The sequence below is a fragment of the Purpureocillium takamizusanense genome, chromosome 2, assembly GCF_022605165.1.
Source record: "Purpureocillium takamizusanense chromosome 2, complete sequence".
NCBI classification, from domain to species: Eukaryota; Fungi; Ascomycota; class Sordariomycetes; order Hypocreales; family Ophiocordycipitaceae; genus Purpureocillium; species Purpureocillium takamizusanense.
The window spans coordinates 1,990,297-2,004,797 of NC_063069.1; the positions used below are offsets into that span (position 1 = coordinate 1,990,297).

Below are 14,501 nucleotides of genomic sequence, written 5' to 3' on the forward strand. Positions count from 1 at the left end.
GCCGCCAGCCAGCGGGGAAGAGAAAGCCCGTGGGGAGGCACGGTGCGCATATCGCGATGCCCTCCTCGCCAGATGCTCTCGTGCGCGCCCGAGCGCCGTACTGTTGATCCGAACAATGTCGGTCCATGTATCGCGTGCTGGTCCGCTATCTCATTCGCAGCTGTCGTCGATGTCATAGGAAGCTGTACTCCGTACGGTAAAGCAGAATCTATCTGTCTCGAGAGCCGCGATGAGCCGCGGCGGCTTGTCGGTGGCGGGGGGAAAAGGCTGCCGGTGAGCCCGCCCGCTCCGCGGCGCCACAGGAACAGGACGGCAGGCGCTCCCTGCTCAAATCAGCGGGCCAGGCCAGGGTCCCCAATCGAGGGACCAGGCGCGTCGGGAGAAAAAAAAAAGTGCCATGGGCTGGGCTGGGTGGCGTCTGCTGGTGCGGTATTCCGCCGAGCCGGTGTCGAGGTGGCTCGCATCCGCCGCGGGGACCTCACACACCACCAAATCACTGCAGCGCTCAACTCCACCACTCCTGGACGGACGATTCGAGCATGCAACGCTGTGTTCCGTGCACAACGGCCACGGTTGGGTCCTCGGCCGCACAGGCACCAATCTACTGTATGTACGTTACGGCGGAGAGCATTGCTCGACGTTGGCGGCTCGTTTCGTCGGCAAGGCCGCTGCGAGAGCGCGCAAGCAACGCAGTCGCACGGGGCATGTCATCTGATTTTGGCGCGCCGTGGTCAGCACGCGGCCCGGGCTCTGGCACCGCGGCGCCAACATACCTCTTGAGGAAGGTTTCTAAGAAGCTGAAGCTGACGAGCGCTGGTGTTATCTCGCTGGACGCGGAACATGGTCCAGAATAGGCAGTGGTGGAGAGCTTCGCGATGGAAAATTTGCCCCGCGAGCGCTCTGGATGGCCAGCGACTCAGGAAAGAACGATTAGCGTCCACCTGCCAAGGGTGTTGGCGCGCACACGGTGCGGAATCCGTACCCGCGGCACTGTCCGTATATCTCGTGGCACGTAATGCATCCGATGCCCTTCCTCTGATTGTGGCGAGACGCCATCCTTCGTACCATCTTAGTACATGGGAGCGTGGGCCACGTCCGCCGCCCTTGAGCTCTTCTTCTCGGCCAGGAGCTCGCCGAGCTCCAATTTGGTGCTGGGCGCCCACCCATATCGCGTCATCAGCGTAGGCCAGCGCAATCTCTTTCCAGGCATCAAGTCGAGACGGGCTCGATAAGGAGAATCGAAAAGCACAAACGACACGCACATGCTGATCCTGGTAGCGGCAGCCACCAGCAAGGATCAGGACCGGGAACCCGCCAGACGATTCGGAATCAGCTGTCAGGCCAGTTTCGTCCCCCCGCCCGGCAGCATGTCTCAAGCATCATGCCCCTGGCGTCCAGCCGAACCCTCCAGGCTGGACCCCAGCTGTCGCAAACAATCGCGCAACACAGATCACAGGGACTTCTGTTTGTCGGTCGGCTCCGACGTGGGTGGCTGTGGCACACTGGCGGACCGTCTGGCTGTCGCGGAGTGGTTCTCGCAAGCTCCTTGCGGGGGCTTTGTGTGGCTTGCACCAAGGCCTTTCTCGAAGCCCAAGCCGACGTCGACGTGGACGGCTGCTCAATGCCCCTCCCGGCATGCAACGGCTAGTGGGACTCGTGGCCGTCATCTTTGCGAAAGCCGCACGGTGTCGTTATATCAAGTTGACACGCGGTCGACTAATCCGCAATCTTTTCCCTGAACGATTGCGATGCGAACGATTTCTTTCACCAACAGCGATCACAACTACGAACGCCTGCCATCCTCAAGAAAGCCAAGGATTGTGTTCCACGAAACGACACAATGCATGCCCGTACTTCGTACGAGACACCCGAAAATGCTGTGCAGTGTGGGGAAAGGCACATCCCGGACAAGAGGCAAGCTCTGGCACGCGACAACCTCCACCTGGAAGCCGCATCCATGCCACCCCTCCCCCTCTTTGGCGGGCCCCAACCGGGGGCCCTGATTCCCATGCGCCACACAGCTCGACACCCGCTCAGTGCCCGACCTCTCGCTGGGTGTGTCTCGATGTCTCGACTGCGGCCGTCAAGCACGGAGTTCGGAAGCAATTATTTTGGTCAAAACCGTGTGCCTCAATGTTCACTCGCATCCATTCTCAGCAACAAGCAGGGCGGGAACTGTCTCACGGCTCGACTGTCTCACGGCTTATGCTTTCAGGTGGCTCGTGCGACGGAAACCCCGTCCGGAGTGACAATCATCTGACATACTAACGTTGCTGTCAGAGCTTGGGCATTGCAGGTGGAATCACGCGAACCCACAACACGGCAAAGGGCCGCTCGTGCTTGCCCAGCTCGCCAGCCGTCGTCGCTGACGTTTACAGTACGTAAGGAGACAATAGATGAACGGGCAGTCGCCCAGGACCCCTGGTCCTGAGAAAGGCTTTTCGTGTGGAGTGCGGAGAGGCTCGAGTGGTGAGGAAGGTTGGATGGATGGGCAACACGCCACGTTTCCCCAGACGGCGGCCAGCATCGGCCACCTCCGCCTTGACGCCGCCCCCGGAATCCCCAGACTCTCCAACGGTCAGGCTGTGCACGCAGACCCCGGTGAGTCCTTCCATTAGACGTGTACGGAGTAGGTACATTGTTACAGCTATTCGCGAGACAACGAACCGTATCTTGCGCGTTCTGTTGTTGACATGATGTATTTATTGAGCTGCCTGGTCGGTAATCTCTTGCCGGGGTGCCCGCCGAGCACAGCTGACATTTTCGCTGTATCTCTGCCAAAGATTGCGCCAACCTTGGCTCATTCAGATAACAGTGCGATCTCCCATTTGAGCTGGCTACGTCGAGGCCAAACGCGCTTCCTACCCTGACTTGCCGTCATTGCAGACGCTGTCTCGCAGCACATGTGTCGGCCGCAAACGCGGGAGTCCCGCCCCAACGCGCTGGGTTGGCCCCTATGCGGTTGGTCGCGCGCCACGATCCCAAGCCAGAACCTTGGCGAAGAAGGTGCTTATTTCGATAACGCCGGCCCTCCAATTCATCCAGGCATGTCAGGCTATGTTATCGCTCGAAATGGGCATGCTACGCGCCTGTGCCTACAGTAGCGTCCTGTTCATCAAACTATTGCTTGCTTGCTCCAGCCCAGGCCCCGTCACGCTTTTTTACCCTTCTGGTGATCTCCCGCCCTCGGATAGGGGGAGGAGCGCTGAGACGGGTGGTGGACCCGTCTGGGGTCCCCGGACACGCGCGAAAGACTGATGCCGTCCCACATACTATGCGCATGTGCCACCAAACTCGCATCCGACATCGTGGGGTAGTTGAAGCGACGCATCACTGAACCATGCTCTGCCTCAGACTTCATCACCACGCTCTCCGCGGTCTCATCGATTAAGTTGCTTCCCCCGGACGCCATTACCCCACGCCTGAGGCTCTGTCTGGGGTTCTCCATTTACCCCTGTTGGCCCAGAGCTTCGGAGACAGCCGCTCCATTGTCGGGGAGCTCCATTAGCTTGAGCCCGCCCAAATGGGATCACGGAGCCTCCCAATTGACATTGCTCATCATGGGGGGGGGTTATGTACCATGCCGCCGGGAGCGACAGCTTCCCGTCGATCAGGTCGCATTTGGCCAGCAGTCACAAGCCCGTTCTCACACCTTGACAGCTGCGCGGCCGGCAATGTACGATGAACTGGTCCGAGACGCTTGGTCCCGCCATTCCGTTAGAGGACTTGTCGATCATATCGTCATCGTTGCTAGGTAAGAGTGGCTGTATACGAACAGAAAGGGAGACTATGTATGCGCAAAAGAATGCCTGTGTTTCCGCGTTGCAAACAGCGGAAACCGGCGACGTCTATCTTGCTCACCGGCGCCCCGAAAAGGGCCATGACGAGGCGGCTCAATGTTCATGCCATACTGTCATCAAATGACCCATATAAGGTTATGTCCCCCCGCTTGAAACCAAGTACCACGCCAGGTTTGCACAGCGCGCGTAGCATCACCTACCCATACAGCGGCGAGGCCACTACTCTCCGCCCCTGAAACGCCGGTTGAATTCTTCCACCGCAACTCCAATCATCTTGTACAAGAAACTCCTCTCGCTGCCGCCCCCTATCGGAATGAAGGGCCCATTGGCACCGCCCCTCAGTACTAGGCTCACGCCGGTGCGCTCCTTGGCAATAGTCTGCAAGTCTTTGAGCGGAATGTCCCATTCGCTGGTGAGACGCCTCGACCTGATAAGTAGGATCCGAGCAAAGGTGATCATGACAACCATATCTTCCTTCGGGAGTTCGAGGTGGCCGATGTACTGCTCGTTGAAATACTTGCCGTTGTCGACTTGCTTGAGCCAATACTGCCCCAGCGCCTCGCGGGGGTTATACGGCCGGACGATGCCGTCGTTCGAAATGAACCTCGGGTAACGGGTACGGTCGAGCTCGAAACCATCAAAGACCGTCGTGGTATTGCGAATGCCTTCGCTGACGTTACTTGCCATGTCCAACACGCCGACGGCCGGCTTCGTCGCAAGTCCTAGCACGCCTTTGCCGACGCCCTTGAAGAAGCCGAACGCACCCTCCTGTTCGGCACCCTCGAGCGGCTTTCGCGCCAGCCCACCAACGCCGGAAGCCACGCTCGTGAAGAACGAATTTGCCCCGGCGGCAACACCGTACAAAGCGTGCTTCGGACGGTTTCGTGCCCTCGTAATGCGTCGCCTGTCTTGGAATTGCTTGTCGAGAGACGCGGCCGCCAGACCCTTGCTCAAGCTACCAGTAAACTTGGAGAAGCTATCGCTGAAGCCAAACACCGTCTTCTTCGCAAACGATGCCGCGCCTTTTGCGATGCCCAGACCGAACTCCTCCGGCTTGTCTGAGAGGATCAGTCCCTGGTACGGCTCGTAGAAGATGTCTGTCACTCCGGAGGAGATATTGTTGAACAACCCCACCGGGTTGCCAAGGAAGTCGGCAGACCCCAAAATCTTGTGGATCTGGTACATGACCTCCTGGCTATAGTGGTTAGAAATGTTTTGTATGAGGACAGGCGTCGATACCCGCACGTTGTCCAGCAACAGGGCGTTGAAACGAATGGGAGCGTCGTTGACATTGCCGATGGCCATGGTCATGACGTTCAGGAAAAACATGACGGGGTTTCTTGTCGTGGTCTTGTCTTCAGCGTTGACACGCTCAGTCCGCATAAAGCTCAGGTCGAGCTGCATCGGCTGAATATTGAGCACCTCAAAATAGATGTCTTGACCAGACTGCTGTTGAGACGGCTCAGGAATGTCCAAGTCTGCGTCGCACAGCTTGCCCTCTTCGTCCACGGCAGTCCAACTGGCTCCGGGAACATTGGAAAAGTCCAAGAGGGCGAAAACGAAGTCCTCGTCCAGGTCAATGGTCATCTGCTGGAGCAGAATCGTGGCGTACTTGATGTATAGTACTCCATACGAGTCGTCCTTCACTCGGCTCACCATCGCGTGCAGCGAAGGATGGGCGTCGACCTCGTTGGCCTTCTTTGGGACGACGCTGGGGTACAGAATCATGGGGAAGATGCCACCGTAGAGCTGATTGTCGATCTGCATCCATTTGACGGCAAGCGACACCGTCTGTATCAGCGGCGAGTCGCTGTAGCGGAACTGCACGTCTCTAAAGGTGACGTACGCAAGCTCCTTCAGCTGTGCGTTGATCAGCGAGATGCCCACGCCAGACAGCTTAAGCTGGGCTCGGAACGTCGCGCCAGTATCCTGGTCCTTCACTTCGAATGCCTCCGGGCCCGTGTTAGTCCGGGACAGGGCCTTTGGCTTGTACATGCTGCGACTCGCGCGAAAGTTGCTGAGGATGAGGGTTTGTGTCGGCCCATCTGCGGCGACGTTGATATCAATGATCTTCTGATTCCCGTCCGGCGTCACGAACTTCATCGGTATTTGGTTGCCAATCTCTGCCAGCTTCACATGTCGTTCCTTATGGTTCGTCATGATGACAATCTCTCGGAATTTGGCCGCAGGGAAGTCCCAAGCGTAGGGCATGATGCTTCGCGGGGGCAGGCGATATCGGATAGGTTTCCAACCGCTTCGGTCCTCGACATCGTCGTCCTCCACGTTGGGATTGGCTTGGAAGAAGGTGAATTCGACGTCACTCTCATTGCGCATGGAGAACGGCCAATTCTTGGTCTCCATGCTGAGGTGGAGGAAAATGGTGGAATCTTCGAGGAGGATCTCAACTCTGACTAGACGCTGTCGCTGACCCGCCTTTGCGATCTTCACATGTGTGGTTCCAATGTCGGCAATGTTGAAAGGCGAGGTCCAGTGGTTGTCCACGCCGGGATAGCAAAGGCAAAGCTGCTTGACCTGCGACTTTTGCATGAAGTGGAGGGGCTGCAGCGCGCCAGGCTTGAGAGTCATGTAGCCAGACGAACTAGATTCTCGAACAAACACCTCCTCTCCCAACTTGTTCTCGAGGACGAATCGAGGAGCAAGCGTGACGACCTTTGTCATCTTATACTTGCCCTCTCCGGCATTGACCGTGATCCCGAGGTGGATTTCCTTCTGCTTCGAGGACGAAGGGAGAATGACCTCAGCCGTGCTGCCAATAGCGTCGAAGCTCTGAGGCTTGCTCCACTCCGATTCGTCGACTTTGAGGAGTGCCCGGTTGCGATTGTCATCGTTTCCGTACGAGAACATGAACGGCAAAGCCTTGGGCCGATCCTGATCCGAGGTATCCACGAGTGGGAATTGTCCCGCTGCTGGTTTCGCCTGCTGCAGGAAGCTCTTCCCGCGGATGCGCAAGTCGAGCCCGGTCTTGTTGAGGATAACGTAGGGACTATAGACGGTGACCTTGAAGGCACCTCCGCTGTTGGGAATCTTAAAGTAGTGGAGACCCAAGTTCAGTGGGAGTCCTTGGTCGTCCTTCACGATGATGCGACCTTCCTTTTTGAAGTCCTCGGCGCCACCAGAGTTGATAATGGAGAAATCGCTAGCCTTGAACACAGTATCTTGCATGTCGATGCTCAACAAGAGCAGGTGAGAGAGCTCAACCACGTGGACGGGACTGACCCCTCCCTTCCGCAGAAAGTTGGACCAGTCTTTCTTCGTGTTCTTGTCGTATATCCTGTATTTGAAGTCATAGGGCAATAGGTTCTCGAGTGTGATGGGTGCGGATAGCTTAACCTTCATGCAAGGATAGACCCTACCAGCTGTTAGACTGCATCAGGTAGTGGATCGTGGGGAACTTACTTGGACATGGGATTGGACTTGTCATACTCAGCGTGGACCTGGAAGTAGAATGGGTCGCCGTTCTCGCCTTGGCACACCAGTTGCTTCGTCGGGCGCTTGAGTAGGTCTCGCCACCAAAGCTGGTCTCTGCTCCACTGATATCCAAAGCCACTGTCGGGCCTCACGAGCGCACGCTTCTCGTACACAGCGCCGACGGGTGCGGGGCGGGCGTCGCCCGGCGCAATCTTCTCAATCTTGAGCAAGTGGCCTTCTTGAGCATCGTAGACGCCCAGCTCGACTGGAATCTGTGTGTCGTTCTCGACTACCAGAGGCGATCGCACGGTGACGTATTTGACATTATCGGTGCCCAGGCTTACTTCGACGCAGATTCGATGTGTGACGTTGTCTGTCTTTGGTCGAAGGTTGTACAGAAACTCGCCCTCGCGATTGATTCTCACATTCTTGATAGGGTCGAACCCGCTGCCCTCCAACCTGAGAGTCACATCATTCTGGCTAGACTCGGTAAGGAGATTCTCTCGCATCTTCTCCCAATGCTCGAAGCTCCAAGGGGCATCTTGCCCGTCGTCGAGAGACAGACATAGTGGTTCTTCGCTTGTTGGGCTCTTAGAGTGAAGCATGACTCCGAAGCCTGTGTAATTTCTGATTCGGTATGGCGCCTCGACCCCACGTGGCTTGTCGAGCACATCCTGTTCTGTGGTCAGGAAGTCTAGCGACTTGGAGGCGAGCGCTATTGTCGCGGTCGTGACCGTGATATCGAAAGTCTTCTTCGATGCGACATCAACAGACAAGAGGCCCGACGTAGGCTCCTTGGCGACGCCAAGTCCAACTTGCCACGGTTCAACTAGCGGCTCCCAGCTCGACTTCGAAAAGTTGTACACGCTGGAGTACAGTTCGATTGCAGCCTCAGCCTTAAGGTTGGACGACCAGTTTTCTGCGGTGGCAGTGAACTCCTTAACACCTATATCGAGGATGGGCAGCTCATGCACATCACCAATCAGGACGACCCGCACACCTTCTATCGTGGCGGTCAGCTCTTCGTGTCTGGCAGGGGCCGGGGGCTGGCTCTGGACAGCAGTCTGGGGATTATTGGTTGCGATGGTCCGTGTTCCCTTGGTTTTTGCGATGGTCGACTGGCCGCGGCCGCTGAGGGACTTATTCTTGATGCTTGCATTTCGAAGCTGCCGAGCTTTTTGTTCCGCGGGCGTCTCACCGGGCTCGTTGGAGTCTCTACCAGACAGCTCGCTAGCCCGACTGACGATCTGGAGAACGAGAAGAATATCTCTGAGGGACAACCGGAGAACAAGGGGCTCCACATCGATGTGAATGTTTGTCAGAGACGGCTGCGACGTGTCCATGTTCATTTGAATTGAAAAATTGTCGATAATCCTCAGCCGTGAGGTCTCTTGTTTGTCCATTCGGCACAAGAACATGCCAACTTCGGATATTTGGAACGTAAGGGCGTGTTGCTGCGAAAGGAGAATCTGGCGAATGTTCAACACAATCGCTTCGGAGCTCGCGCTCAATGGATTGGCAATCAGGATGACCTGAGCGTCCACAAGGTTGATACGGAATGCGATGCTCAAGGCTGTACCGCGCTGCTTCTCTACTTCGTTATCCTCCTGCGCATTACTTCGCTGCCGAGAAGTTTGTGACTTTGTTGGTCCTGATCTTGCGCCGGTATACGTCACTTGCATCGAGTCGGCATCTGACTCGTCCGGAGACTCGAGCAGACTCTCGTCATCCATCGGACTCGATCCCTCGACGGCCAATCCTTCAGTCGCATACTTTTGCAACGCAAAAAGATAGTCCAGTGCGAATATTACCCGAGGACTGTCGATGGTGGCCATTGCAATGATGCTACGCTCCGCTCCGCCGGACATGGTGAAGCTCGCCATGAGCTGCTGTGCTTCCTTGTTGGAGGAAGTCATGATACGGCGGAACTTGTTGGACTCTCGTGGGCGGCTGTCTTGGATCGTAAACGAGTGGATGAGGAGCTCAGCCTCGAGCGACCCATCAGAGAGCATCCGTGTCTTCACTTTGGTCCCGTCGAGCGAGAAGCGTGAGAGGCTCGACGCGGCCAAGTCGCCGACTGGCTCGTCTTCGTTGGCCATGATGAGTTCCAATCCCACAGACCCTGCGGAAAACACGAGATCAAGTTTGGTCCACGTGTTTTCAACTGTGCCAAGTTCTGGTGACAGGTCTACAAGATGCTGGTCCCCAGATCCGTCATTCGGCGGCAAGGTCCTCGCTCGCTGCAGGGTGTCTTCGTCGACGAGTCGGGCGGCCTCCTCGTCCGTATTGCCGCCTTCTCCCGCAAAAGCGGCTGGTACAGACTTGGAGATTTCCATCAAGAACTTGAGCTGATGCTGCGTCAGCCGGAGCTTGATATCGGAGAGAGACCCCTCGATCTCAGTGTCCGGACGTTTAACCCCAGGTTTGTGCTCCGCATAGGTGATATTAAACCCGAGATCGACGTGATCAATCATTTCCAGCTCCTCTGATCTGTCCTCTTCGTAGTGAAGATCCGATGTCAGTCGGATGTTCCTGATTCCAGCCGAAATCTTCATCGCAACCTCGGCATCCTTGCTGTCGTCTAGCGGGGCAAATTTGTTTTGAGCGTAAATTTCACCCAGGTATGCCGTGACTAGGTCACGTTTGGGGCGGCCGGGAATCATCAGTCGAGGGAAGACGACAATAGGAGTCTTGACGATGACGTCAAACTTGAACCGGCTTGGGCTCTGCTGTATCTGGTTGGCTCGACTAACGGCGGCTTGTCGCGCGGCGTTGTACAGCGCTTGCATCTTGCCAAATTTGACCAAGAAGTCAATAATCTTGCGAAAGGGCTCTTCGACAAAGTTGATCTTGACCGAGCCGGCACGAAGAAATATTGAGCTGTCGTAGCCTGGGTAGGCTTTCTGGTTCAATGAATCGAACGTCTCATATCGAAAATCGGCCAAGTCGTCGCCCTGAATCGTAACCAGCTTCCGAAGGTTCGACTCCTCGGACACGCCCAGGTTCACGTCATCGACGAGCGAAAGGTCTCCAAGCTTGGCGGAGATGCGCATGGTCTTTCCGCGCAGAAAAATTCCAGCATCAGCCTGATTGAATGAAAGTGTCGCGAGCCTGATGCCGTCATTGTTGAGGATAAGTCGAATACTCTTAAGGTCAACCTTGACTCGGATGGACCCCGCGTTGGCATTTTGTCTCGCGACGTCCAGGGCATCGCCCTCGCCCTGGGTTTCCTCCACGACCTCTATCTCGGGGACAGCTTCTTGAGTCTGCTCCTGGCCACCATTGCCACCCGTAAACGTGATGAGTATGAAGTCTAGCAGAGTTAGAAGCGTTTTCCTCGTCACAATGAGGTTGATAGTCGAGACTGCCGCTGTTATGTTTGTCTCCACGCCTTCGTATACAGGCATGAACTCGGGCGATTGTCGATTGACCTTCATGAACTTGACATGAACCAGGCTGCGGCCGGCCTGCCGGTCGTCCCTGTCTCCAGATGAGACGATAGACTTGAACTCGTCCGGGGGATTGTCGACAAAGTCTTCTACCGTCACAGAGCCGAGAGATACCTCAGCAGCTATATCAAACGGCCGCGTGTAGAAGGCCAAGTCAAAACGCTCGGCGATCAACTCTACCAATAGCGTGTCTGGCTTCTTCCTGTCTGGGTCACTCCGATAGAGCGAGCCTTTCAGCGTATCGACCTTGAAGTTGAATTCAAAACTGCGCTGGTGAATCTTGAGATTCTGACCATCCACGCCGTCTGTGGCGTCCTCGAAGTCGTCCTCATCCTCGTCCATATCATCGAGGATGACAGCAGTTTGCGGCTGCATAAATGGAAAGGCGGTTGACTGCCTGCGATCGCGCTGAGACTTTCTGCGGGACCTGTTCGATGCGCTGCTCACGGGCCGAGGGCGTTGCGGCTGCTTCGGCTGCTCTTGTACTGCGAGTTCCAACTGATCTTGCTTTGAGAGCTTCGGTATGGCCACGTCAATGATTCTCATCAAATTCTTGTACTTGGAGTCTGAAACACTTGCGTGAAGCATTGGAAGATGCCCTGAGACTTTGAACTTGGTCAGATTTGGTGCCTTTGGCAGGATTGACGTCTCTACCACAAAGTCAACGTTGATTTGCTCAACCACGTGAAATTGCGAGCCCGTTGTAGTTCGGTCGAGCTGCCGCTTGGTCTCCTGAATGGACGGGCCAATAAGGACCTGAGTCGACGTGAGTTTGACGATGAATTTGTCGTACATTACAGACTCGAGCCGTTTGAAGTCTTCTTCGCTGTAAGACTGACGTTGCTTGGACTGAATTTCCTTCATCGTGTCGTGATCGACCAATTGGCTGTTGAGGTGGATGTGACCAGCGTCTACAATCAGGCAGGTAGATTCCTGAGTTGTTATGCTGACGGGCACGATAATCAGAGGAGCTTGTAGATCAAGTTCAGCATTGATCGTCTTGTGCTCCTCCAATGCAAACTCCAGACCAGCCCGCGTCTGTTCACGAATGCCCTCGACAGTGGCGCCGGCCGTTTCCATCAGGGCCGTGATCGATTCCATGTGCCGCTCGGGCGGTCTGAAGAAATCAACAATGCCGACCACGAAGTTTGGATTCCACACCACTTCGAGGGGCTTGAGCTTGCCAACGACGGCGATGTCTCCCTCACGCTCAATCGGATTCTTCTCGACCTCGAACTGGAAGAAGGGCTCTTCATCGTCCTTCTCCAGCTCCACTAGAGACAGGCGCTTGCGTTGCTTTGTCGATGGGGCGTCTTTGACACGGACAATCTCGGGATATAGGCTATCGGCAGTCGTGCCGTCGTTGACTCGAAGCCCTCCGAGACTGACATTGGCGAGCAGTGAGTCCTTTCTTTGAAGCGCCTTGGCTTTGAAAACGTCGAAATGCAGGCTCAAGAGATCGCGGGCATCTCCGTGTGGGCTTTGCCTGAGCGTGAAGCTTCCGGTACTAAGCGACGTTTCGATGCACAACTTGACCGCCTCACGAGGGACGTCGACAGCCTCGGCCAGCGCCGTCTTTTCGTCCCAGTCAATCATATCATATAGCTCCTTTCGCTGTTCTTCAGTCATCTGCGTGTTTTCCTCGTTTTCCTCGATTTTGCCTTGCGGTTTGGAACCCCACATCCAGGAAAGCCATCCTTGTTGCTCTGGTTGCGCGGACTGCTTCTTCAACGCCGCTGCGTTCTCCTTCTTCAGCTGATTACGGGCGAGGGAGCGCCAGAAACGCAAATCCTCGTAGTCAAGCTTCCACTCCAGGTTGCCAAGATCTTCGTTCTCCTGTGTCGAAAGGCTTTGCTGTTGCTTCTTCTTCTTGAACAGCTCGATATACCGGTTTCGGTCGTCTCGTCGTTCGCGGAAGAATTCCCAGGACCACTTGCGGTTCCGCTCGTGTATCTTTCCCAGTACTGCATTTCCGGCGAACTGAAACCAGGCCCTCGGGTCTTCCTTGGGTCGCACCCCCTTTGGCTGGAGGCCTTTGTATTCTTGGTGTCGGATAAAATAGTGAAACAGGTCCACCATCATGAGCGCATCGCGATACTGGTCGTCATCGAGCACGAGACCAATCTCCTCGAACAACAAGTTGGCTTTAAACTTGGGTGCGTGGATATCGCCCGATTTGTCGAGCTCAATCTTGGCTTGACCGCTGACGGGCTTGAGGATGAATTGGTGGTGCGAGGTGGCGGCGTTGGCCTTACCCACCATGCTGCGGAACCTTTCCACCATCTCGTGGTGCTCCATGGGCTCCGTCGCCGAGGATTCTGCCTCGCGTCCAGTGCCGAACAGTTCCGAGTCGGTGTTCCAATATACGGCGAGCGCACCCAAGGTTGCGAGCTTGTGCGTAACATTGCTGCTATCCTGGATGAAGGTTGGCTTCCACTGGCCGTCGGTGCTGACCGCGCTAAACTCCTCAAGCGTGAAGCCAAGGGCGAACGGATGCCCAGGGGCAGATATGGAATCCTCGTAGCGGATGTGAATGTTCTTGACCGTAACTTGAAGATTGTCGACGACCTTGGTGACTAGGCTTTGGGTGAAACTCTGGTTCTTCTGCTGCTCTTCTTGGCTCATGCCTTCGCGGTTGCGTTCCTTAAGCAGCTCGGCGCTGTCAAGCTTCTCCATCTTGAGACGCTGTCTCCGCCGCTCCTCTTCGTCCTGGTCGTACTCGGCTTCTTCTTTGGGGCTCGCGAGCAGAAAGACGTCCTCAATGAAGACCTTGACCGGGGCGCCGCGCAGGTTGGACCAAGGAATGACGAGGGTCAGCTCGCCGAGGTGGCCCTCCATGACATTGATAGGCAGCTTGAGCTGATCGAGGGCCTCTCGACGCAGCTCCAGGTTGCGGAGCTTGACATCGCCAGACCAGATGCCGACCTTGAGCTGCGTCGGGTCGAAGTTCTTGACGTACATGCCAAGGAAGCGGTTAAGCAACCCGGCGACAAGACCCTCCAACATGACGGCGGCGGGCAGGCCGTATCCCGGGCCGGGGAATCGTTGGGTAGGGAGAGTGTTCGAGGTCGAATGATTAGATAGACAACATCGGTGGGAGAGGTTGCGTGTCGCGCGCCGCGACGATACCAGCAAGGCCCAGCAGAGTCAATGTATGCGTCGTTGTCGTGCCGTGTCGGTGCTCTTGCTGTCGTCGTGGAAGCAGTCGTTCGCCGACGTCTTCGGAACGGGGTTGGCTAGGTAGGGAGGGGCTCTCGAGGCCTTCGGCGGGAAGATCGGGCTCGGGCTCGGGCTCGGGTTCGTAGGGTGAGGTTGCAGAGAGAAAGGAGAGTGAGTCCGCTCAGCAGCAAAGCAGCGACCCGACGTGTCAAGCGACGGTTGGGGAGATGTCGCGTGGTCGAATCAGGAAAGTGGCCGTGACGTGGGTGCGCTGCTGCCCCTCGTGGCTGATGGTGGACAGATGAGCGGAGCAGGACGACGACGACATGAACGACGGCAGGCAGGCTCACCTTGCCTCTGGTCCAACGCCGCGCGGAACGGAACCTGAAAGCAGGTGTGGAGGGAGCTAGCGGTTACGCAGCGGGCAGGCGTTGTGACGTAGCGGCTCCGCTAGAACAATCGGTACCTTGAAAGGGGCAGTTGACGCGAGCGCTGCAACCTGCCCATAAGCACACGCTCTAAGCCACTGGGCTGGTCTCGACGACAGGGCAAGGATGTATTTGAGATATTGAAGCTGCAATCGCACACATGCCAATCAATCAAGGCCTGACCTCAAGGATCACTTTATGAAAGTTATGATTTTTATCGGTTAAGGTTATGTGCA

General features: G+C 56.2%; 1 protein-coding gene across 1 annotated transcript; it reads right to left on the reverse strand.

The window, feature by feature from the left end:
- Positions 1-3,728: 3,728 nt before the first annotated feature.
- On the reverse strand, positions 3,729-14,132 carry VPS13 (Vacuolar protein sorting-associated protein 13). Its single transcript, XM_047983452.1, has 2 exons — positions 7,218-14,132; positions 3,729-7,170 (listed from the first exon to the last, which is right to left on the reverse strand). The coding sequence occupies exons 1-2, from the start codon at positions 13,682-13,684 to the stop codon at positions 4,020-4,022; spliced, it is 9,618 nt and encodes a 3,205-aa protein (XP_047839423.1). The 5' UTR covers positions 13,685-14,132; the 3' UTR covers positions 3,729-4,019.
- Positions 14,133-14,501: the final 369 nt, after the last annotated feature.